General features: G+C 36.7%; 2 protein-coding genes across 4 annotated transcripts; both read right to left on the bottom strand.

Moving 5' to 3' along the window:
- Positions 1–575: 575 nt before the first annotated feature.
- LOC134854032 (zinc finger protein Xfin-like) lies at positions 576–4,331 on the bottom strand. The gene is made up of 3 exons (XM_063870098.1): positions 3,834–4,331; positions 2,500–3,519; positions 576–2,232 (listed from the first exon to the last, which is right to left on the bottom strand). The coding sequence occupies exons 1-3, from the start codon at positions 4,012–4,014 to the stop codon at positions 683–685; spliced, it is 2,751 nt and encodes a 916-aa protein (XP_063726168.1). The 5' UTR covers positions 4,015–4,331; the 3' UTR covers positions 576–682.
- Positions 4,332–19,171: 14,840 nt separating this feature from the next.
- LOC134853975 (cysteine and histidine-rich domain-containing protein 1-like) lies at positions 19,172–25,976 on the bottom strand. 3 transcript variants are annotated; one of them, XR_010164388.1, is made up of 7 exons: positions 25,955–25,976; positions 25,090–25,431; positions 24,194–24,529; positions 23,873–23,982; positions 20,162–20,349; positions 19,616–19,843; positions 19,172–19,298 (listed from the first exon to the last, which is right to left on the bottom strand). XR_010164388.1 is itself a non-coding variant. In XM_063870007.1 (6 exons), the coding sequence occupies exons 2-6, from the start codon at positions 25,379–25,381 to the stop codon at positions 19,717–19,719; spliced, it is 1,053 nt and encodes a 350-aa protein (XP_063726077.1). In that variant the 5' UTR covers positions 25,382–25,431; positions 25,955–25,976; the 3' UTR covers positions 19,359–19,716. The 3 variants fall into 3 exon arrangements, 1 of the variants encoding a protein (XP_063726077.1); XR_010164389.1 differs by having other exon boundaries at positions 19,172–19,283; XM_063870007.1 differs by lacking the exon at positions 19,172–19,298 and having other exon boundaries at positions 19,359–19,843.
- Between the last annotated feature and the right edge of the window lie 598 nt (positions 25,977–26,574).

Raw genomic sequence — 26,574 nt, 5'->3', positions numbered from 1 at the left:
CTGCCTTTTAAGGTTTATGGAGCAGTAATAACCTTATAAAAATTAAACGTAATAAAATAAAAAGAAAAAAAATTCTAAAACTTGAAGTTTTATATGCAAATCATCCCCCCACACGCCATTTCAAGTACAAGAGGATAATATTCGCTCCTCGCAACAAATCAATTATGGCGAACATGCTTCTTTCAATCAATTTGGAACGATTTCTAAGACGGATTAAATCTCCGCTTACGCGTTAATAGAGCGAGATATATCGCGCGTTAATTGTCCCAAATTGGCCAAAATGACAATCTTCAAACCCCCATAACTTAACAAAAAAGGATCAGAGGTGAATATCTTTTCAAATTTAAGCTCAGGACAACAATGCCTTTTGAATGATATAAGAAATTCCGTCAAAAAAGGGCTAGTTAAAAAGTCGAAATTTGTCTGAAGAAAAAAAAACCACCCTGAGCACAAATATTCCGTTACTTTCGTATCGGAAGTCGGAACAACAAACTTGACATATTGAGCCCTCTCGTCATTGCATTGTTTTTATTCGAATTGAATTGAAACAAAAAAAAATCTATTAAGTCCAAATAAATTGTAAGAAATTATGTTCCAGACCGAATAAATTAAACCATAAATGATATCGTTATTAAGCAAAGTGAGTTTTTTTGCATTGATAAAAGTTTTTGAATCACTCTCGTCACAATCCATGTGCTTCTCTCTTGTGCTTCGACAGATGAGAAGACCTTTCGAAACTAGCATTACATGAGTTGCACATATGAGGTTTGCGCACTACGTGAACGTGCAAAACATGTCGTTTTAAACTAAGTCGACTAGATAAAATCACACAGCAAAATTCACATTGCAACGGTTCGCCATTTGCATGCCATGATTTGTGAACTTCCAGATCGTCTTCATTTCTAAACGGAATACTGCATAAAGTACACATGAATTTGGACCCGTTAATAGTTCTCGGATCCGGACGTTCATCACGACTATGTTTCCGACGATGCCTCGCGAGTCTGAACCGATCTGCGAACGTCTCATCGCACTTCTCGCACATAAATCGATTTTCGCTCTCATTAGTTCCTTCAAAATCGTCAATGTCGAATGTCGGGATATCGTTCAATCGGTTGTTACTCGGCACCATGCTTGGCAATGCCGAATCAAATGTGAATTCTAGGGGCGCTGGAGGAGCAGCTGGAGGCGTCCCCGAATCCTCAGCGTCAAAAGATAGTATTTCATGGTCTTCACTTTTAACTACTTCGATCAGGTCTGAGCCCGAATGAGTTGAGTTCTCGTAACTTTCTATATCTTCGACTGTAGTTTTCAAATCAAATGTAACTTTCGGCTTACTCGAAGCTTCAAGGAAAAAAGTGTCTTCATTTTTGACTAGATCCATTTCACAGTTCTTGCATTTGGACCTGTCTTCTGGAGAACTATGAGACATCACATGGTCTTTTAAGTCACTTTCACTGCTGAAAACTTCGTCGCAAGGACCACATTGGCACAAGACTGGGCATAGTAACAAAGTCATTCCGTCACTTACTACACTTTCACTGTTTTCATTATTACTAAAAACCGAAAATGTATCAGAAACTGATTCTTCTTTAACATGATCGGCAGTTTCGATTTTAGCGAGCAAGTCTGAAACTTGATTTTCCAGTTGAGCAAAGCCGTTCAATAGAGGCGGTGTATCATTCTGTTGAGTTTGAACATGCTGAACTTGAATATGTGGCGGCAATGTAGTGATGTTGATTACATTACTTCGCTCGAGAGGTGGCGCTTTATCCGTTGGCCTCGTAATCGGGGGCGCCATCGAACTCATGACTATGGCCCTGTTAGTTGAGCCATTATTCGCGACTATGGCTAGATTCAGACGTTTTTCTAAATCCATGATATGGTTTTCTAAATGCGTTATCATTTGATGAGCGCTAGAGAACTTAGCTGAGCACTTAAAACATGCGTAAATATCACTTGCAATTTGATGCGCCGGATTAGTCGTGATGGTCGGAATACCGAAACTATTAACTATTTGATTATTAACCGAGGGTTTTCCCGACAAGTTCAAAGGGTTTGAAAACGAACTTCGAATCTCTGATGGGAAAGAAGAATTATTCACGTTGTTTGAAAGTGAAGTTGAGACTACATTAGGAGGCATGACCTCGGCTGACCCCTGATTTCCAAAACCTAATGACTTGCCGTCTGAAGATTGCACTTTCGTGTACTGATTTGAAGGTGATTTCACATCTAAACAAACCATTGACAAATATACTAGAAAATGGCATTAGTCACAGCGTTGAATTTCTCATTTTTATTTACCTTCGCGTATTTTTCTTCTTTTTCTCTAATCGAATCAACTTGACCGAGGATGATGATAACAGCTAGTTAAGAATTTTTTTAGACCATAATTTAAGACGAAGTTTTTAAAATGTTATTTTTGACTTCTCCCGAAGAATAACGCTCAAACATACCAAACCACTGCTTTTAACAACACTAGCAGTAAAACCTACTAACCAGTCTTGTGAACTTCCCTCTTGTGAGACCAAAGTTGAGTTTTGCTCGCAAATCCTTTGAAGCACAAATTGCACTTATGTGGCTTGTCCATGAAATGAAACTTCATATGATAGGACAAGTTGCACTGGAACCTGAAAGATCTCTGACATATACTGCACACGTAAGCACCACTCCAGTTAACACTCGTATCCCAGCCAGCATCTCTGGCTATTGACTCTACTATTTTGGACAAAGTGTTCACTCCAATCGGCTGATTATAATACCAGTCATTAGCTGTGTAATAGTCAGTCTTCGGTTTGCAGTAAAAAGCGACTGCATACCTCGGAAGTTTCGAGAGGTATAGTTTGATTATCTTCACAGGACAGTTCCAAGCCTCTGTTTTGTAAATTGTCGGCCGCTGAATATTATTGAACTCACGCCCGAATAAACTATCTTCGGTAAACTCAATTCGCTCGTTTTCATCTGTTCCGACTACTTTTATTTGGGAGTTGATCCCAGCTCGTAAGTTCCGATGCTCTTGGCGACTGCCAAGGTTGAAATGCTTTCCAACTAAGAAAAACACAGTCCGTAAAAGCATGGTTGGATCTGCAGTGCTCAGAACCTTCCGATCCCATAACTCCTTTTCCAAATTTTCAGTTATAACTCCTCGTTTCATTGAACTTTTGGCGGTCATAGTTCTCGATATCGGCTTCATTTTCTCATGTAGTGCTCTCTGGAACTCGGAGTACTTTTCATCCTTAAATATGTTGATCGAGATCTTTTCGTTATTCAAATACATTTGTATGATGCTGAATATGCTATAAAGAGTTCTCAGAGGGTAGTCTTTGCCGTCCGCTTGTTTACATTGCCTCGCAAACTGTGCCAGGAGGATTGGACTGTGTTTGAGTCTCGCTCGGAACAGGTTTTCCAAATCGCAGTCCGAAGTGGCCACGTCTGGGGAGTCGTGATTGATGATCCAGTTATTCCAGATCTCAGTGACCCAGCTGATGGATTCGGTTGATTTGGCAGACGAAATGACATCTGCAAGGCAAATAAAAGTTTTAACTATTAATTTAAAACATGCAAGTAAATCCAATGAAACTTCAAACTTATGCCCTAAAACTTATCATTTTCGCAGATTTATTTATCAGATACACTGCCGCCTATATCAAATTGGCGCTAAATTAGTTCTATCAGGAAACTTAATTCAATAAACGTTACAATGACTTCTGCATAAAGCTCGCTTTGTCATTGATCAATTGTACGTCAATCCCTCAAGCTAAAAACATCGCCCTGTCAATGCAAACAAAAAAAGCACACCCAAATTTTTCCAAAAAATCCGAGTTGCGACTTACCACAATACTTTCTCACTTTCCATTTAGACACTCTTGATGAGTCGTTTGTGGAACCACCCCCTTCCTCTGAGCCACAATCATCCTCGTTGTCATTAGCGTCGTCATCGTCTTCGCCAACCTCCGCGTTATCCTCATTCTTTCTTTTCATTCTTCCGTTGTGAAACCCTTTTTCGTCTCTCATTTCAAAGTCACTGCCGGCTTCGTAATCGTTGGTATCATTCCGATTAGCGGCCAAATGTCCTTCGTCTGCGTGATTGTCGTTTATCTTGATTTGTTCGTTCGAGTTATCGCTCGGCGAAAACGAATCAACAATAGCGTGAACATCTTTCAAGTGTTGAATCAGTTCTTCCGAAGTCACAAAGCTTTGCTGGCAATAATCGCACGTTCTCAGTAAGGAAAAATCCGACGATGAATCATCGTTGTTAACATTCTTTAGAAACTTGGCTGAGAAATTCTCCAGGGAATTATCTGATGTGCTGACGTTCGAGACGATGGTCGGCAACGAACCCGAAGTCAAAAAGGAAGACAAAATACTTCCTGTCGGCTTTTTCGCCCAATTTTCATCACTTCCGCGGTCAAATCCGCAAAAAGTTGGACTAGTTTCTGATACTCTATTCTGGTGGGTGAAGTTTTTGTTATCCGGGTTTTGATTTTTACCGGTCAAAAGATCACTCAAAGTGCTTCTTTCTTGATTATAACTCGGGATAATTTTTAATCTTGGAACTGTGGGAATTTGGGCTGTATTAGAGATCGAGTTTGTAAAATTCGAACTGGAAATTGAAACAATACCTGGGCATTTCGGCGAATTTCTATCGGAAGAATTAATTTCATATTTTATTGCCTCAAAGGTAGGATTTTGCTCGTTTTCTTTTTTTACATTTGCCATCGCATTGGCTGTCAACTTTTCCAAAATTGAATTCATCTTGGACGCCGGCTGTTGAGACGCTAAATTGGGGGAACTATCCGGGCTGGTTTCAACTGGGGTAATGAGAGGCGGTGGCGAGCTGAAGTTTTTGAGCAAATTTTCGAGGAGAAAACCTTCACATGAATCGCCGCCTGCCATATTTCGAAAATGAAAGAAAATGACAGAGCTAAGATATTTTCCGAGAGAGGGGATATTTTTAATGAAACAATGCGGGTAATTGAGTAAAAGGATCAGAGGGTATTCGCGATGACAAGGAATTGTTGATTTAACTAATTAGTTAATTGAAAGATTCCAGTCTTGATGATAGGATAAATTGACTCGGAAAATTCACTTTCCAGATATGTAATATTGTTGAGAACACTGAAAACAAAAACGCGAGTTAGTTTTACAATTACTATTTTCTGAAACAGGGCAAAAACGTAGTTCGTGGTTTGTCCTAGCTTAGCTAATAATGATGTGATCATTCCCCTATATATTGAGGACGTTAAATAGCGTACGGCGTCTTCCCGGTTTACAAAGTTTTATTATGAAAGCGACCAATTACATCGAGTTTCTTTACTTGTTGTTGCACGTGATAACATCACCCATCAGCATCACATTACATACGAAACGACTGCAGTTGTGGCCCCTTTAATGCGTTCCGGCTCGATGCTTCAAGTTTGCAAAGGAAACCTACAAATTACAAGTATAAAAATTAGGAGCGATATGCGACAACAGCGACGGGTTAGAAACTGGAAACAGACGACGGGAGGCATTTTTCTAACTATAAAGTTAACTTACATGTGTCCCCGGGCGGTGATTCTATTGCGTTGCTTCAAAGGAAGTTCTGACGTGTCTGCAATGTTGCCGTGTTATGAAAGCTCAAATGCGATGTATGAGGCTAAGCTATCGTTTCGCATTGTTAGTCGCGACGCCGTGTTTGGCCAGTGACAATTATTGAAAGATAAAGCTCAACACTCACTCACTAAGTTGGCAACACAACGCGAGCTTGGCAAATTGAGAGTCTAACAACGTAATTCTATGCAACCATAGGCAAAAGTAAGCAACTAGAATCGGAACAAATTTAATGTGAAGGTTGGTGAATAGTGGTGGTACTTACTTGGTGGATTATAATACACTGAGGACTAGGTTATGAACTGTATGGTAGCGCGGTGGTGGTACAACTACAGTTGTCGAGTTCGACTTGAGTTGGACCGAACTTCGTTGGTTAGTCGATATTACAATATTTGCGGAGCGCACTAAGAATTGTTCGAACCACGATACAACCGCGCAACGCAAAGTAGCACAGCAAATATTGAGCGCATATGGCGCGGCACGGCGATACGCTGACTTTAGTTCTTGCGTTGCGTTGCGATATCTCTCTCTTCTATTTCCATATTTGCTGCAACGATATCGCCTCAATTCAATTTTGTTCTCCGCGCAGCAGCGGAACGGCAGCGCGCCGCAATATTTGGGACGGCGGCACTTTAGTAGCAGCAACAGCAGCGCTCGTATCGTGCCATAGGACACACACAGGCACAAGGAATCACTAAAAATAAGAGGTTGGCACATATCTAGCTCCTAGTTCTATATCTCCATAGTTGAGTTGCTTGCTTGATAATGCGGCAATGCTGCAGTTTCCGCCGCTACTAACAACACCAACACAACCACCACCACAAGACATAACCATCATTTGTTGGTGGCTCTTAAAGTATGATCAGCTAACTGAAGTCATCTCAATCACGACAAAGGGGACAGTTCGCATCATAGCATATATAGAGAACAGTGTCGCCAGTCCCCCCCCCCCCCCCCCCCAATCCATATCGATTCGAGGTCAACGCATTGCAGTGTAGAGAAATATTTATTATCTACTTCTCAAGAATTAACTCTCGCCAATCATTAAGCGCTAGCCGAAAATTGCAAAACCAAACACCGTTAAGCGAGAGTAACCGAAAAAACCTGTCACTTGTTTCAGCATTAAGAGCGGAACATTGGAATACTCAGAAAGTAATTCAAGCAAGTAGCACATCTCAAAAGCACTAATTCACTTTGGATTGCCCAGCATTATTAAATTGACAGACAGCTTCATTTATCCCTCCCCCTTGTAGAGGTGGGTTGGCAATTCGAATATTAGCATTTGCCCAGCCGGAATTTTTTTCTACCAGGTACCATTAAGGTTTTTTAATGAGATACAATGATCCTAATAGTTTTTGCAGCAACTATTTTAGAAAGGGTTGAAAATTTGACACATGCTTGATGAAATATTTTAAAGGACTTTACAGGGTCAACAATTAGGAAATCTTGTTTTGAAGGCGTAAAATAGATAGGATATCATAACTAGTTTCCAAGGTGTTCTTTACTGTGGAAACATCGTCCCAAGCAACACAAAAGTTGAATTTATGGGATCAAATTGGTACTTTGAGAAGGCGATGAACTTGAATTTCTCTTAGTGCCGCGGAAAAATGACCGACAAAAAATTCAAAGAGTTACTTAGTCCAGCGTCGAAAACGGCTATGATTTTATAAGCAATTCATATAAGCCATATGAGCGCTGATGATCGAAATAAGCCAACAAAAACAGCTTCATCAAATTTTTCATGAAACCGACTTTTTCGATCCATGCACAAGATTCAAAAAGGCAGTTATTTTGTCTGTAAATTATTTCCATTTTTAGTCTAAGCGCTCAAAACCTTTCAATGTCTGTATCATAAAAACAAATACGACCGTTCTTCGATCAATTATCTGTTTCAATACTTTTGTCTGCCGTTTTTCCCCGCCATGAAAATAATCCAAGCTCAAGAACCAACTTCAGCCCATAAATTCAAATTGGTTGTGTTGTTTCCGAGGATGTTTCCACAGCAAGACCACCTTCATAACTATCCATGATGTACTGGACAATTTCAGCACTTCGCAAGCAAAATAGATAAGAAGGCGAAGAGTGAAAAAAGTTTAAAATTGAAATAAGGAAAAGTTAACTAAAATGCAAAACATAGCCAATCGAAGATTGGAAAAGAGTAATGAACGCAAGTAAACATATAAAACAAACTGGCTTATTGAAAAAAAAACTCGACTTTCGAATTTCAAAGAAAAAAAATAGATGCCCTTTGAATTTCAATTGAACCCAAAAAGTGCATATATACCTAAGTGCATCAATATTTTAAGACTTTTTTCTGAAAAAAAATCAGTAAGACCTATATAAGTCTTCACTACGTTCATTACTCTTAAAAAATTTTTTTAACATGTGCTGGAATCGAAGCCCCAACCTGCTAATTGAAAACTTCCGTACGTCCCGATATCTACAAACCTTGCTACAGTTAAAGCAAATACAACAAAATCTATCTGTATTACCAATGCTAAATCATTTTTAAGTCTGCCGGAATCAAACCAATAGATTGAGAATCTCACGTCCTTGCATCGGGGACATGATCACTTGTATATCTGCAAACAGTAGCCACCAAAATAACGCAGATACAACAGATTCTATTTAATTGCCAATGCTAGGCCGCAGAAATGCCAATGAGTATTTTTATTAGCGAGCTCGGCTACAAAAAATGGATTCGCAACCTGAGAACACTTTCGCTAGCTCGCATGTGTAATATGAACTCTGAAACGTAACAAAAAATTAAATGAAACAAAATTCGAAAATTCCGAGAGCAATTTTAACACAGAGGCGAAGCTGAGTTTCGCACCACCTGCGATGCAAAAGAAGGAAGCCGCTAAAATTGAAAAGCCGGCAAAACTAAACCTATAAAACTGATCAATGCTATATTTTAAACACAGTTGCCAAGACAATATTACCCGAAAATAGCATCGGAAGAGAACTTACCAAGCAGTAACAAAGCCGAAAATACGTTAACAGAAACCATTTAAGCTGAAAAAAAATCAAAAAGGGTCACCCTCTTCCTCAAAACACACACACAAAAACTTAATTTGCTAGTCATATCAAATAAAATGAGGCCACTAAGCCGATATAAAATCAGCCGAAACAAAAAAAAACAAAAAGTAATGAGAGTTATTAAGTCCCCTTCGCCGTCAAAACACACACAAAGATTTTTTCGCTCGTCAGAGGCAACATGAGGCCATTGGGCCGATATAATATTGGCCGAATATATCAAAACAAAAAAAAGAAGAAAATTTTATTTTCAACAGATCGAGCTGGTAAAATTACAAATTACATAACTTTGAATTATAATAAAATATGTTTGAAGCAAAATAAAACCAATGCTTTAAAAAATAATTCAAAACTGAACCAGGTAATATAAATGGCATTAAAAAACACGGGAAATGAGGATAAACTAGGATAAAAACCACAAATCCGTAAATTTATTTGAAAAAAAAAACAATTTGCCCGAAACGAACTCCACCTATCTACTACTTGCTTGATGGTAGTTATACTTGAATTTTCAAAAAATTGAGAATGTCAGCCATAAGCAAAACTTAAAATTCCGATTACACTAACCTCTGTGAACAAAATTATTTACGGGAAAAAGTCTAGAACCCGATTTCAATACCCTTGCTTATAGCAAGGGTAAAAAGCATATATTGAAACAACTTCAGTTTTCGTGTTCCATTCAGACTGCTTGTATATCAGGGTAAAACCGTATATGTTCTGACTGCCTTTTCATTGACATCGAATAATGTTGAGTAATTTTTTGATAAACTAAAAAAAGTTTTGTTAGTCATTAAATGATAAAAACTGAATCATATAAGGAAATAATTAGCTTACCTGATTTCAATAGGGAACAATGTGTGTTCGAAATTACAACTCGTGTACAATTTTCAAAAACCTTACAGGCAAATTACGTAGACTGCAAGCGCAATAGGGATATTGCATGGCACACCCACTAGCGAACACAAAGTTTCCGGGTTCGATCCCCACTTGATAACTTTCTTTCAGAAATTGGTCTGAATAAAAAATCACCAAGCATATATTGCGCAACAGCCAGCCAATAGAAAAAATATAAATATAAGAATACATTTGAAAAATTAGCACCTCCTAAATGAAATTTGAAAAGTTTTGAGAGCGGGATAAATCGCCACGATTCACAATTACGCTTTCATTATCATCGATAAATTCTTCGAAGAGCGAATAAAGTAATTCAAATTGCAATCTTTTTTTAAAATAGTATTTTCGATATGGCCTAAAAAAAGAAAAAACATCAAAATCATCTATTTTCGTTACTTTCTTTGAAAGCAGAACAACAGGAGCCTTGATTTTTCCCTCTTAACGCTTTTCCGTCTGAAGAATTGTCTAAAAAGCAAAAAACACACCAACTACAAGTATTTCGTAGCTTTTTTCAGAACAATATTTTGTCTTTTAAGGTCCTACAGATGCGAAGCTTCGCTTCGCAAACACTAGCGAGAACACGACAAAAACAATTTCTAGAATTCTAAAATGTGCAATGAGAAAAAGAAAAAATAAACCGAAGTAGTAAAAATTCGGCGAGGTATCGGATTCGCACCCACGACCTACTGCGATATAGAGTCTCATGCACTAACCACTGAGCCCTGGGCGCTTCGCTTAGTCCATCACAAACACTAGCCACACATAAAGGAGAGAACAGAAGCTATGAAATTTCCAATGCGACAGATCGTGAGTTAAAACTTTCAAAGAACACTTTTATTTGCGAGTTAGATTAGAAAAAAAATGGTTCTTACTAAAACACTAGTTGCTCGCTAGAAATTCTTTGCCATTTTTTGCCCGCTAGAAATTCTTTGCCCTATTGCTTGAAATTCTTTGCCCTTTTTTGCGCAAAACTTAACCAAAGAGCCAAGGCAAAATTCCTTGAACACCGCGTTATGAACTGGAAAACCCGAAAAACCTCTGTTTAAACAAAAAAAAAACAGGTCCCGATTGGAATCGAATTGGACTTCCGGGATTTGTCGTCTCAAGCTTGGGTAACACCACTGCGCCAAATTCACAGAACTTGAACTTATAAAGAAAACAGCTTTCAAAATTTTTAAACTACATGGGCAAAACTTTTTAAAAATAGGCAAAACTTCTTGGAATTCAATTACTCGCTCAAAACCGAAGACACAGAAAGATTTTTTGACAAGCGGAAAATTTTCCGCTTACAAAAAGAAAACAAAAGACCTAGCTGGATTCGACTCATTGACCTTTGTCTTTAAAGGCAGGTGCGTTAGCTCTTCGCCACACGCGCGAATTAACGTCTGACTTTTTTTTATTTCATAAGAACCAAAGGTAAAATGATTATAGTGATTCTGTTAAACTAGTTGTTAACCCAAAAAAAGTCTATAATCCGTTCCGGTTTGATAACGCTTCCTAATCGCAAGCGTAAAAACATCATGCAGACATTTAAAAAAAAGCAGATATTGAGTGAATGTAGTCCCAAATGTTAGTCGGATTATACTGCACAAATATGTTAGAGAAAAAAGTTTGAGATTGTTTATATGTTTTGCGAACAATTCTAAACAATCTTTTAACAATTTTTGTTTTGAAAAAAAAATCAATTTTTCACAGATATTAACTCGGAGTCCTACATTTACAATTAGTTCATTTTAGAGCACCAAACAGTATTCTAGCAAAACACAGTCTAATTTAAGAAACCAACATGATAATTTTGAAATATTTGGATATAGATTACTTAGATATTCCTAGGCCATTACTTAATTATATGGCCTTACTAAAGATAATTACTTAATTATATGGCCTTACTAAAGATAGGCCATTACTAAAATAGATAAGATCGATGGATTAAAGATACTATTGGAAAGGGTTTAAGTAAAACCCGACATAACTGATGAAAGTAAAAACATCGCGAAAAAGACCATTGATAAACATGCAAAACTCTAACGTTTAACATGCAAAAAAGTTTGACAATTTAGAATGCAAAATGTACATTATAATTCACCTTGAAGCGCCTTATGAAAAAAAATTGGGGTTTAAAAAAAATTACTAGTGATCAGCATATGAAGCATTCAGAACAATTCCATGCCAAAATTAACACCTGCTCAATGAACTTCACACCGGTTTGAAACTGCACTTTGTAACACAGAAGCGAAGCTGCAGTTCACAAAAACAAGAGAGAAAACAGCAAAAGGTAGCTCTAAAAGGTAAAACATGAAACAAGGGGAAAATATTGAATCAGGCCTTAAAAAACTTATACTATGTGTCGGCATCAAACTGCCGACCTTTAGATAAAGAGTTTCACGTCCTCGCATCTGCGCCACGGTCGCTCGGCAATGGAAAACCACTAGCCACCAAAAAAGCAGAGAACAGATGCTATTCAATTGCCATTGCTATGCAGCAAAAGTGGCATCAAATGAGCAATACAATTTGCAAGTTTAGTTGGAGAAAAAGTGGATTGATATTTTACACTACTCTCGTTGGCTCGAAAATGCAAAAAAAAGTTGTAAAAACTAATTCTAACAACGGAAAAATGAAAAAAAAAATAGAGGACACAAATCGAAAGAAAACCAAAATCTTAATTTGAAAACAATAACTGGCCTTCAATTAATTATAGATGATTATTTTAGGGCGTCGGATTTTGTGTAACCGCATTAAAGCGCGCATAATTCAGTTCAGCAAACTGGGGAGCAGTGGTGAAGTGTTTATGTCTCCTCCTCTCCATCAAAAATTCGGATGTTCCAGGCCCACCATGATCCGTGCTCGTTGCTTGAGGGTGAGGAAACATTACCCAACGCAGAAAAATAACCAAAAATTGCATAAATATCTAAGACAGAGGCGTAATAGCGGTTCTCCGTGAAGAATCGAACAGTTTGTATGTTGCTCCTTTCCCTTGTGGATAAATCGTCTTAAGCCTTTAATCAAATTTAAAAAAAATAACATCCAAACCTCCAAAAAATGCTAGCAGGGCAAAGATCCAAACCTCCAAAAATGCTAGCAGGGCAAAGATCTTTTTCCATTTGAGCTCAGGGCGTCATTATCTTAAAAAGAGATTTAGAACATCGATTGTGCAAACGTAGACAAGAGTAGCAGAAAAATTGCTCGTAGAAAATTATTTGGATTTTTTTTTGGAATTTTTGCATGTCTCAATCTCGAAATACAGGCATAAAAAATCGCCTTTTAATGACCAAATTTGGTGCTATTTCACGACAAGCCTTTTCAGCCGGCATACCCTTAGAACTTTCGGCGGTAAAAAAAGTTTTTCAGAGGCGAGAGCACGCGGTGCAAAACGCGATTTTTTGGTCAAAACCAATCAAAAAGAATCCTTTTTTAAAAAAAATTACCCGCGATCAGTGTATTGACGTATAAATATCTAAGTATATGTAAAAATCGCAAAATTTATTATCGTATACTCGTATATTTTCTTTTTCGTATTAAAACGTATAACCGTATAATTTCAGCCGATTACAGCAATCGCTCAAAGTTTTTAGATAGTTTTTGCAGCTCGATATTTTTTGCCGGAAAATTTCTGATTACTCTAAAAAAACTCTTTATGTTAGACTGAGCCGCCGTTAATATCAATCAATCTTGCAGTATTCAATGAAAAAGCCTTGTCTCGCCAAAAAGAGTCGACAATTATCAGTATCGTATTTATCGTATAAATCTGATCTCTCGTATAATAGTATGATCTTCTATCGTACACATAGACGAAGCGGAGATTCGCACCTGTTGCAATACAACACAATCATCAAAAAAGGGAAAAACGAAGAAAAAAAACTGGGCGAACCAAAATTTTCGATAACTCGATGAAGGTCACCTAAGGCCTGGCTAAATCTGGATGAACGGGTTTGATAATTTTTAAACTGTTTTTTTAACTTTAAATTGTTATACTGATGCTGTACGAAATGCGTAATTTCAAAAATTGGACTCAGCCCAAAACCTTATTTGTTTATCTACTAAATTAACCGAGAAGAGTGAAAATTTGAGATTTTGGAATTTTCCGAAGAAATAACATTTCTATTATAAAAACATTTAAAAAGCCATTGTAGCAGGAAAAATTCGCACAACTGCATCTTTCGATTGAACTTTTCATCTCAGAGTTGATAGCGTAGTTTTTAGGAAATTCGAAAAGTTTCCAACAAGCGGTCAAACTTCAAACTTGACTTTCCGAAATCTGAAACTTTCTTCTTCTAGAAGCAGATCGTGGCCGGTAAAGTAGAGAAGATTCGCATGTTTATCGATTGAAAAATTAACTAGAGAATTGGCACAATAATTTTCGAGTATAAAAATTAACTTGAGAATTGGCACAATAATTTTCGAGTAAAGTCACGAAAAACGGTCACAAAAACTGGTCGTAGCCAACTACAAAATTAAGCTTCTAACAACCTTTTGTGTCAATTAAACCTACAATAACAGATTTGACAGGATAGTTATAGAGAAAAGTCTTAAAAACAGTCAATAAATCAGATACTTAACGTTTCCGAGAATCATAGCTTTTTGTTTCATAGCAATTTTGCGCGTAGTCGCTTATGCAGAAGAGATTCGCCCAACTGGTTCTTTCGATTTAAACCAAAAAACCAGGTTTGGCAGCGCATTTCTCGAGAGAAGGAGAAAAACTTCAAAAAGCGGTCAAAAATCTTGGGTGTAGTCGCGTATGCAAAGGAGCTTTCCACAACCCGTTCTTTGGATTGAACCCAACATATCTGATATGACTCCTATGGGAAAATCATAAAAATTGTAAAAAAAAAACAACGATCAAAAAACGGACTTTTCCGAGGACGATAACCTTCAGTGTAAAAAATTTTGAGAGGCCGCTAATGCAATGGAGCTTCACTCCACCCTGTTATCTCCATTGAACCAACAACTTCAGGTTAAAAAACAAAAAAAAATCAAGAAACGGCCAAAAAAATCAAAACTTCACTATTCGTGCCATAGATTCATGTGTAAATAGTTTGGGCGTAGCCGCCTAAGGAGAGGAGCTTTCCAAAACAGCTCTTTGCATTGAAACAAAAATCTTAAATTGGGTAGATTATTTTTTGAGAAAATGAAAAAAAAAACCAAAAATATCGGTCAAATACCCCCACAGACTTCGAAGGCTGTAGACAAAGTGGTTAAGCAAAAAGAGACCAAAGGAGTATGCAGGCATGCAAGGGTGCAGGCGGTCTTTCTATGGATACCCCTTTTTTGATAACCAGAAAAAGAATTTTAAGAAAAAAAATTGTTTGCGAAAAGTGATAAAAATTTTCCAAAGCGTCTCAAAAAAATAATAAACAACCCATTCCCAAACATAATCAAAATACCTGTTCTGATGGAACAGAAACTCTAAGCAAACATGCCAAGCAAGACATCTAGAGAGCAAGTTAGAAATTGAACAATTTTACGAAGCAGAAACGAAGCCGACAATCTTTGAGCAGACATCACTTGCGCCGAAAAAACTAATTTTGTATTAAGCTTTTAAAAGTTTCATGCCCCCCGGAAACTACCCTGTAGAAATACCACCTACGCAGTAGCTAATAGTAACTTAGTACACAGCCAGCTAGTACCCACCCATATGTGATTTAACTGATTTTGTTAAACTAGTTGTACACATAACCTGAAAAAAAGTCTACATTCCGATTTGATAAAGCTTGCTAATCGCGCGCGTAATAAAGGTCATTTTGAATAATTTGTCGTATATCGTTTCACGTGCACCGAACACTGCCATATGACACTTATTTTTGCAAAATAAGGGTCTTATAGTGTTGTTGGAGAGCTCTAACTCGATTAAAGTTTTTTCAAATCTGTTACCTCTGAAAAAATCCTAGATCCTCCTCCCCTGGTTTTTAAGTATCTACAAAATTGACGGCGACTGAAGACTTTCAAGAGTTTTTTTGTCTTCATTTTTTTTCAAGTAACCCGATTTCATTTTTGCTGGTATTTATGCCGGTAAAACGCACGGAGCTGTTTACACTTAAATAATTGGGAAAATACACGACAATTCCGTGAAAGGATTTTTTTTGAGATTTCAACCTATAAATAAGGTTTCATCACCTCATATTTAGCTATCTTAAGTTTTCGAAAGGGGCTTTTGATGAAAAATAAATCGAAGAAGGTGGGTGTTCGCTTATGCTAGAAACGCTTTTGTGAAAAAAGTAATTTCAAATAAAATTCAAAACTTGTTCTTCATAAGAATTAAGGAGAAACAAACAATTTAAGAGCTATTCGTGTACAACAACATAGTCAACAACTTACCACTTGAGTATGTTGAATGAGCTGAACCTGTTCAGTTGCGACTATTCGGCAGATCTCATTAGGAGCAATGCAAATACCGCACAAATGTCTGCAAGGCGGAGGCAGCAGCGGCGGCGCTAAGCTACTAGATACTGCTAACACGCTTGCACAAAACACCACCAACACCACCACTATGCTAGGCGTCTAAAATTCGTGCTCTCTTTTCCGTGTTGCAGCGTCAACCAGCGGCGCTTAGAAATGTGCGCCGACTTAGAAAAGAGAGAGAGAAAGAGAGAATAGTACAAAATGAGCTTTTGCTTTTACTTGCTAGCTCTTACTCTTTTCTCTTAGCGGCGGTGGAAGCGGCGGTACGTTGCGTTGCCTTATTTTAGAAAGCGTCGTTCCTCTAAAAGAAAATGCACTCGTGGTGTGGCGTAGCAAACATTTGCGGTGCTTTGCTTGCTCTGCTGAAAATGTTTCCCTTCCAATGTATTCACGCAACTCATTCAAAAGGAGGGGAACAAGTCTCCCCTCCCTCCGTTCCCTTCAACCGCGGCCGTCTCAGTCGTCGAATAATGCCTTGTTACCGCGCTGAGCGGACAACGGCCTGCTTTAGGTGCTAAGCGCGGTTGAGCAGGCTTTACAAAGCAGTGTTGAAATGTGCACACGGAATCGAATCGGGCCTTGATCACTTTTCAGACAGAGAGGAAAATTCCCCGCTCCAAAGGAAACTGAACGGACGAATTGGCGGTTCCGCGGCGCATCGCTGTCTTGTTAAGCAACCACTAGACCGCGGCATGCATTCTAGATGGCCAAAAAAATAACTTCATATAATCCTAGCTTGTCTATGTGCGCGCATGAAAAAACATTTTAAGATGAAAAAGTTGGAACAATCAAAATATTTTTCGGAAAACAAGAAGCCAAACAAGTTGCTATAACCGAGACGATAAAAAAGAATTTAGGTTCAACCTCGACATATCGTGTTGCTGTGGAGTACAAGATTCTTTGAAAGATTTAGGCAGATGATTAGTTTCATCTTAGTTACTTTTTTTGCAGAAAAAGCTTCAAATTTTTTCAAGAAATCGGCAGAGAGGAAAAATTACTTAGAAAAAAGGTATCAGCAAGTTTTAAACTTGTACTCGTTAAGCATATTTCTAGCCCTTGTTTCAATTTGCTCAAAGAACATACCAGAGGGGAAGAGGAGCTGTTTTCTAGGCGAAGCGGAGCTTCGCACCATCTGTGGTCCAAAGACAAACATAACTAATTTAAAAAACATCAAAAAAGAAAAAATTTTCCAAAGTCATATTCAAGTTTTAATAGAAAAACAATCAGTCTCGTAAAAATTGTACAAAAACATAAAGAAAAATACCGCATTGGTTAAACTCAAAAGTAAGAAATCAACAGAAACTACGAAGCTAAAAAGTGTGAGAACATTTTAAAACAAAGAGGCGAATCGGAGCATTATACCATTGCATTTAAGACCATTCTACAGACGGAAGTCCACAAAAATATATTTGAAAAAAAAGTTGAAAAATAAGTTCAAACATTAAAAAAACTTACATATACAAAAAATTTGCTCTTTGCCTCGAATAAGGTTTAAAGACAGCGTTAAGCAAGCATTGATAACTCTATATTAATCGGGATTCAAGTCAAGAAAACAGAGTCGACTGAAATTGTCGACTCATGATGATTCGACTGAGGAGCCGAAAGCCATCCCTCTTGAAATACCATTAATGTAAGAAAAAAACACTGCCTTCGAAAAGTACGCAAGAGTTGACTGAGTCAATTTAATAAAGGCCAAAATCATATGAATAAAAAAAAATCATTTGAAAAAAAAACTATTCGAGTTGATGAATTTACAAATTACAGAAACTTTCAACAATGGTAAAAATTGTTTAAATCAGTAGAAAAGTCTATGACTTGCAAAGCATGCCGATGAAAATCCGTGGCAGAGATTATAGTTTTCTATTTTAAAAAACGGAAAAAGAGCAGACAAAATTTAGGATGAAAACTACGAGTCCAAAATATATATATATGTTTTTGATTAGTTTACTCAAAAACGAACTGCTTACTACCTAATATGTTTACACCTATGGTTACTACCTAAAAACTAGTGCCGGTAGCTTTATTTGAAATTCTCGCAAATGTATTAAAATTAGAAACAATTTTCAAAGTCAGATATGTAAAAACTGGCCATATGCCTAAAAAAGAGCTACTGAACTGTTTCATTTAGGAACTTTAGGGTGTTAAATTTGGGGTTTAAAAAATCTAAACAGACTCCCCGTCTCAAGAACTTGTTCAAAACATTTTTTATAAAATTGAACTATAATAAAAAAATTATTCTCAGCAAGTATAAACTAAAAAATAATTACCTTAGGATATTTATTATTTTGCAGCTGCAATTCGGGTAGGAATGATACAGTGCTGATTTAAATTATCCGGACGAAACGAACAAAACTTGAATTTTCAAACGCGTTTTTCTCAAATTGGGATAAGATTAGACAAAAACTGAACAGGACAAAAGTTGCTTAGAATTTCACCAGAATTAATATGGTGCCATTTTTTCTCCGAAATTCTCAACAAAAATTTTACCCCAAAAATGGGTCATTTTGGCTTTTTTCAATTAATCAAGAATTACGCTGAAACTACTTTGTTAATTGATATGAAAATTATATCACAGGAAGCCTCTTACACTGTTCAACAAAGTTTAAGAAGGGTTAAATCTCCAAAAACCAGTATAAATGAAAAAAATTTCACTTGATAGTCAATAAATGTGATTTTTACTATATAAAACCCAGAATCTCTGTTTAAAAACAAATTTTAAACAATTTGCTCAAGCTTTTGGAAATTTAACCCTTCTTAAACTTTGTTGAGCTGCGTAAGAGGCTTCCTGTGATATAAATTTCATATCAATTAACAAAGTAGCTTCAGCGTAATTTTTGATTAATTGAAAAAAGCCAAAATGACCCAGTTTTGGGGTAAAATTTTTGTTGAGAATTTCGCAGAGAAAATGGCACCATATTAAATCTGGTGAAATTTTAAGCAACTTTTGTCCTCTTCAGTTTTTGTCTAATCTTAACCCAATTTGAGAAAAACGCGTTTGAAAATTCAAGTTTTGTTCGTTTTGTCCGGATAATTTAAATCAGCACTGTACTTCTTGACTGTCCCATTATTTTTCATTAATATTGCGAAAGCCAACAAAAAACACCTCAGTTAAATCACCGGAAAATTTGACAGGATACCTCAAACAAGGTAGAAACACGGCAATCAAAATGGCGTTTCAGTTCTACGTCAGAAGCATAAATATGCGCAATCAGAGTTCATTTTGATGCTATTTGACGCTGCAATGATTTAAAACTTTGAAGCATTTCAAAAATTAATTATAACGAAGCCAACTGCCGTAGTTGAAAAAGACACAATGTATTTCACAATCCACTTCAAAATACAGAGAGCACATAATGGTTCACGTTCTTTGAAGACAGTTGCTAAAAAGTTCGAGCAAGCAATACTAACTTAGTAATATATCTCAATATCTTAAAAATTAATGGGTTGAAGTTCGAACCACCAATAGAACAAGTTATGATCTTACTCCTACTATTTAGCCCGGTTTAAATTCACTCAACACAGAGTATAAAATAGTTGATTCTGATTGGCTGTAAATTCTAATTTAGAACCAAGATGGCACCCGGTAAACTGCTTTAGGGGTGTTAACTTGGTCAGTTAGTTTACTTGTAAGTTAGTTGCCTTACTACTTAACACTGATTAGAAAATACAAACTTTATTCTGGCTAATATGTTCGAACTTTTTGAAGGCGACTGTCTATATTCATTTCACTTCACTTTCTTTAAACTCTCCCTTCTTTCTCCTCAGACCCGTTTCTGTTTGAATCTATGTTGGTGCAACTCAGCTCTCACTTGGCACAGGCGGAGTAGGAGGGGGAGGTATCTGTTCCACTGCTTTCCAAGACTGCATCGGACTCTTACTAAGTTTCACCTCCACTTTGGTGGCATTCAAGTTCACCGAACATTTGCTGAAATAAAACGTGACAGGTGATGAGAAAAATAGCCATAGAGAATATGCACATCTTCGGGATCTTTATATCATTTATATATATTCCAACTAAATCAGCTGTCCCAAATACAAAATCAGCCTTCCCGAACAAAAATCCTCTTTAAGACCGTAACAAACCGAAAATTTAATTTCACCTATTGTCTCCCTTTTCACTTTTCTAGTCCACGTAAGTAATTGCTATTTAAAACCTGCCATCAAAGGCACTGAGTGATATACATGGAATTTAATCAGCATCAATTTGAAGAATAACAACTGCAGCAGACACAAAACAACTGACCTGACATCTACAGTTGAGAAGAGGTCGAAATCCTTCTGGAACTGCTGTCTGTCCACTCCATACACTATCCTAACCCTCAATCTGCAGCTGTTCGCTTCGAACTCACACGCCCCAGGGTCACTGTTCTTCGCGTAGATGTTGAGGGTGAGGAGGGCAGGGTTGTCGAAGTGGTCGAAGCGACACTTGGCCTGAAAAACAGCAGAACATACACAAAAGGAAAGAGAACAGCCTGGCATTGTGCAAGAAGAACAGAAAGTTCCGAACACAGTAATGAAAAAAAAATCTTCAAAATTGTGTTTTTCTGCAAATAGAGATAGAAAAAAATTCAATTGAAAAATTTTACTGGTTCATTTTACTAAAACTTTTGTTCCAATAGCAAATTAGAAAATTAAAAGGTGTTGGTAGGTCTTGGTGATTTTTATTGTTTCAACCACTGAAAGCCAGGAGGAACTTAGCTTTCCGGTGTGCTTTAGTGGTCCACGAAAAATCAAGTTCGACAAAGAATCATCAGAATAGATCCAGTGGTATATTTTACGAAAATCGTTATAGTCGAGATTCGAATCACTTGGTAACAAAAGAGTACTCACTTCGTTCATTACTCTTAATATGACGCATTTGTTAGATAGACATGAGAATTCACGCTCATCAAAAAGACTTCATCACTCTTCATAAACAGCTATCGCAACAAAAAAAAATCCATGAGAGAAACCAGTTCGAAATTGATTGCAAAAAGGCAAAAGAGCAATTCCTCGTTGAGATTAGGATCTTCAAAACATAAGCCAGTAGACATTTTTACGAGTCAATGAAATAAAAAAAAACAGAATATTTGTTCATTTAACTTCTTTAAACATTTTCAAAAATATTTTATAATAAATATACACTTCTTTGATAAAAACTAACCCAATTTGATAAATCAGGTGGTTCAATAGGTAAGTTTCTTTAGCCCGCAGGTTAAATCGATAAAACTAGAAATCAATCACGTTTTTCCGCTCCATTAACACTGTCATTATTGTATAGCGTTACCTGCCTTCCATTCTACAAAAAAACTTGTGAAACCAAAAAATCACAAGCCAAACCGAGAAAAAATAGGTTTCAACTTCATGAACTTCATCTCGAAATTTTCTCAATTCGGGTTGACCTTAGATGAAAAAATATAAATAAAAGCTTGCTTCAATTTTTAGGATTAAGATGTCACAATTTGTTTTGCGAAATACGGGCATAAAATTCTACCCCAAAACGGATAATTTTTGGCCACAACTACCGGGTCAATTACTGCCAAAAGTTTAACATGGTTTAACAAGGGTATACTCTCCAAAACAATGTATAATCTCATGATGTTTTTTTAAAATCATGATGCTTTATAAGTAACAATGACGTTTTGGCTATCAAACAAAAGTAAATGTATCCAAAAAAGTTTCGGAGAATACACTCTTCTTGAAATTTGTTGGGATACGGAAGAGAATCACTCTGATATAATTTGCGATCACGTTTGTGAAACTTTTTATAAACAATTGAAATTTTTTTTCTGGTAGATCGAAACCAAACAAATATTAGTTTCTAAAAATTTATGATGCATTAAGCATGCATACAGCACTTGCATTTTAATTTGAAACGAGGAAGACACGATAAAACGCTATAACCTGTAGTGTTTAGTTTTATTATTTACGGCTCAAAACAGCATTTCTATTTTAAATGAAACTAGGGGAAAAAGATGAAACACGTAGAGAAATATGTAGAGTATAACCTTTAAAATAAAACAATATTACAAAATGAAAAAAGGATGGCCAGTTACTGTGCAAGGTCAATGGTCAAATTTCAAAGGTCGAAACAACGAAACAACATAATAACTGCAGCCCAAACTATTTTCAAGAAAACGTGCAGAAGACAAAAAAATACCAACTAGTAAAATGACTCGAGAACAAAAGAAATGATATTGGAGCTTAAAATAAGAAAAAAAAACATTCGAGCAAAAAAAACTTTCCGGGCATAACACTAGCTTCAAGTACAAAATCAAATTTTAGCAAGGTGTTAAGCAAATACGCTGACTAAGAAGTCTAAAAATTGACAAAAACTAGATATTGCTCTGAAAAAAAACCCAAGTTGTCCTTGGTAAAAATTTTTCAAACTGTAGCAAAACTGTAGTCATTATGATACACTACGCTCGCTTATGTAAAGAACTAATCATTTGTCTACTTCAACTTATTAAATAATATTTAAGCAACTAATCTGATAATTTGAACTTATCTTTATTACACTTTACTGTATTGATGCATCGACTTTTACACAGTAATTGAAATGCTCTTCCCCCTTCTTCTTTTAAAGAAGTTACATGAATAGACATTAAAAATTGATCAACTGACAGAATTTTTAACAGCCATGGCAATTAAGACACAAAACATTTAGGCACGCGAAGTAAAGACAAAATCTCTAAGTTTCATTGTCCGTAAAAACTACATTAATCTAGAACTCGTGCGGCAAAAATACGTCGGTAGCGACAATTAGTTGCATGCGACAATTGGTATCATTTCAAGAAGCGACAATTCGTCGCAGAGCAATTTAATACAATAATTTTATAAGTAATTCGAAATAAGTTTATTCAGCAAAGCACAGCAACAAAACGGCCATGTATTAGCAGGAGTGGGATTCTAAGGGTTCTAAGTGGCATGTTTCACTGTAACTTTCAGCAAGAAACCCTGATTAAGTTGGTTTACAACGGATTAAGTCGCCGAAATGTTACCATGCCTCTGCAATTAAGCTCAGTTGATGATATAGCCTCGGTAATCTTCAACTAAGGTAACTCCATTAGAATCGAGAATTTTCAGCAGCAAATTCTAGCTCCCAGTTATAAGACTTATAGCGAATTGAAAACGAGACGAAACTAAGCCGAAAAAAAAATAGTTGAAAACAAAATCGTTTTTTTTTTTCGAAAAAAAAATCAGAAACTCAATTTCATAACCATAACAGTCGAGAACTACAACTACCAGCAGTAAATGAAATTTCAATATTTACCGAGCGTCCACTAAGCCGACAAAACGCAAGTAGACGCCCATTGAGCCTTAAAAAAAATTGCTAAAAATTGTTGTCAAAAAACATTTTGAGCAAATCGATTTGAAAATTTTGACATTCTACATCTTTAACTACCTGAAAAATTGTTTTAAAACATAATCAAATTTCGACCTTTAAACGACCCAAAATAAGTGGGTAAAGTCGATTACAAAAGCCGAAACCATTTAAAGAGAAAAAAAAACAAAACAGCAGAAGGTAAATATACAAAGTCAAGTCTAGTAAAAGTACAAATTACAGGAGTAGATCAGCAACACCTACAACTTAAGTGGAAACTGATTTCAACTCAAAAAATCCATGCAAAGCATAAGCAGATAAACGAAAGCCCGACCATTAAATTGTAACTAGAATTTTTTTCCAACTTCATACATACTGAAAAAACAGGCCCATTTGGGACTCTAATCCCAGATTATAAGGGTGCAAAAGCAACCACATTACCTCTAGACCAAGTGCGAAGGAATGCAGAAGTTGCTAGGGTTCAATAATAAAGCAAGTTCAATTTCTTACAGATTTGAAAGAAAAGTTATTTACAAGAAAAAAATTCTAGTTCCCGATTACAAGACACTTGCTCTCGCAAGTTTAATGATAAAATCAGAACTAATCCAACGTACTATACTCACATGGGGTTATAATGTTGACTACCCTTACCTTAGAAATGCCCTTGGTCCATTTGTGATACCCATTAGAGCATCCGGGCTGGTTTCGCATCTTCTCAAAATCAGTGTGTTTCTTCTGACAGCAGCCCCAGTATTGCAGACCTGCCGATTAATTCAAAAATATCAATTTCAGCATTAATTACAAAATTATTTAAAAAAAACCTGCAATATTTCAAGCAAACGCCTCAATTTCGTCCTTCTTAAAAAGAGATAATTCTATGTTTCTAGTTTTAAATCTTATTCTTTACTAATTTGTTGTCGAAGCAAAAAACTAATGAGCGACGCAAACTTTCACTTTTTTGCGAGAACAAACCTTCGTGGAAAACAGGAGGCTTCGGATGGTGCAGACAATCTTCAACTAGCTGCCAATTCTTCGAGTCCATTTCACTTCGAGTGATCTTCACTGAACAGCCAAAGTTTTCACATGTCAAGATTTGCGTAGGGTCATTTATCTTCAGGGTTTCATCCCCCGATGATAGTTTGATAGGTTCAGATGATAGTTTGGCTAGGGCGTTGGTGAGGGAAGGCATCACTTTGACGGGTAGTTTGACCATCGGCTCACTGGGATTTCGGTCAACTGAGATTATTTCCTGAGGTTTCGGGGCTTGTTGAGAGGCAAACAATTGCTCCATCACTTTGGAAGTGTCAGCTGAAAAAAAAGAAAAGGTAAATTATAGTTACAATTGAAATATTTAGTACACGAGAAAACAATTGTTCACGAGTTTGATTTTTTGAAGTTTTTTGGTAGAAAAAATAGTATAGTTGTGATAGATGTGTCCTCGCAAAAAGAAACGGTGAAAAAGTGTCCCATGTCAGAAAAATGTTGGGCAAATTATGGCCGTTCCCAGAACGTTTCCAGTTTTTAATCGATCCCATTAAGCTAAATTCAATTTCTTGAATGTTTTCATTGCCCCAGTATGACAAGCTTTATTGGCATATTAAGAATGACGCGTCTGAATTTTAGGCCAGGGAACACCTCAAATTTTACAATAAGGATCACAACAGAGGGCAGCTTGTTTGGGACCCTTCAGTAAAATTAAATCCAAAGGGGAACAGGCTCATGCAAGGAAAACCATGAAACCTTCAAAGACATTCCCCTCCAAAAACCATTTCTAAAAACTAGAATTACTTGTCCGCCTGATGACTTTATAATGGTATAAAGTAATACAGCATCAAGGCCAAATAATTTTATTTCGATAATTTGTAAACCTTTTGCAGATTCCTCTCCATTCTTTGCCGTTTCCTCCTCCTTCGACTTATCCACCGCGGGTGGTTCTGGCTTGTCTGGATTATGTGGTCCCTGTATACATCCAGGGTAGGATAGAAGCGTGGAGAAGTCACATGAGCTCTTCTTGCAACATGGCCATCGTTTGATTCCATCGTGGAATATTGGCATGTTGGGGTGGAATCTACACGAAGAATCTGAGTTTTGACTCGCCAGGTACTTTTTGTCCTGGCATCCTGGGTTGTAACATGTCAACATAGGCTCGTCAGCTGTCATTGTCGGCGTTGCTTCACACAATGAAGACTTACTTAAGCTAATTCATAAACCTAAAAAAACATGTGCACCTTTATGAAACATAACTTTGTGGGAGAGATAAAGAAGCCTAGCTTATTTACAAAACATTGTCGGTTTTTAATAATCAGAGGTAATTTCTTCAGAAAATGATCTACAAAATCTACACGAGATCAAATATAAAATGCAGACATAAATTCATCAAGCAAATGATGAATTTATAACCTCTTGTTGAGAGTAGGAAAGTAAATAAATCCCCTTCTCTAAGACAGACGACTTGAATAAAAAAATCGTTTGTGATGTAAAAATTCTGATTTAAAGTCCAATTGTAAAAAAAAGTAAGAGTTAAATGAAACGCCCGTTTTTGCAACAGCAATTTGTAAAAATATTAAATAATTTTGTCGCTAAAGGAAACCTTCTAGAATGTTCGCTAAGTACCAGGTCAATGCACAGTACATTCTCTTGCTTCAAAATTGGTCAGAGAATGTTCTAGAATTTTGTGGATTATTGCTTCAAACAAACAAAAAATGAGCTAAAGAAGATGAAAACAACGCATACCGTTACTGTTAACCATTGATTTCCTTTAATCGCCGAAGAGCCTGAGTAGAAAAACCAATGAGAATATAAGCTACGCTTACTCCAAGCGACCATCCAAACTTCCATTGACGGCGGCTTCAAATAGAGAAATTAAACAGCAGTGCTTTTCTGCCGTTGAGCTAACGAAAATCTGACGAGAGTTCGAGATAGCCGGAATGTTTTACACAGAGATGAAATTAAACTTCGCAAGCACATTCTCAATTCTTGTTTACATCTCCATGTTTACAAGGAGGCGAAGTAGAGCTTTGCACTACTTGCGATACGACATAAAAACTTAGCTTGCATTGCAAACTAGCAGAAGCTACTAGGCGATAAAATTTAGGTAAGATGAGCCGAAAACAAAATTGTTCTCATGGAAAACTTTGAGCTACAAAAGTCTGAAATTCGACCTTTTGTGTTTTCGGAGAGAGGGCGTAAAAATATTTTGGATCTTTTTAACTATCCCCCCCCCCCTATTTCGATTTCAGAAATTCAACTTTGGCGGATACATTTTCAATAGCTTAAAACAATTTCCAGAAATTTTTTAAATATAATTTTTCTTACGTGGGTATTATATAAATAGTGATCAATACAAATACGAA

The sequence above is a fragment of the Symsagittifera roscoffensis genome, chromosome 9, assembly GCF_963678635.1.
Source record: "Symsagittifera roscoffensis chromosome 9, txSymRosc1.1, whole genome shotgun sequence".
In the NCBI taxonomy this organism is placed as follows: Eukaryota; Metazoa; Xenacoelomorpha; order Acoela; family Convolutidae; genus Symsagittifera; species Symsagittifera roscoffensis.
Note: the sequence above shows the minus strand (reverse complement) of the source record. Positions and strands in the feature narration are given on the sequence as shown.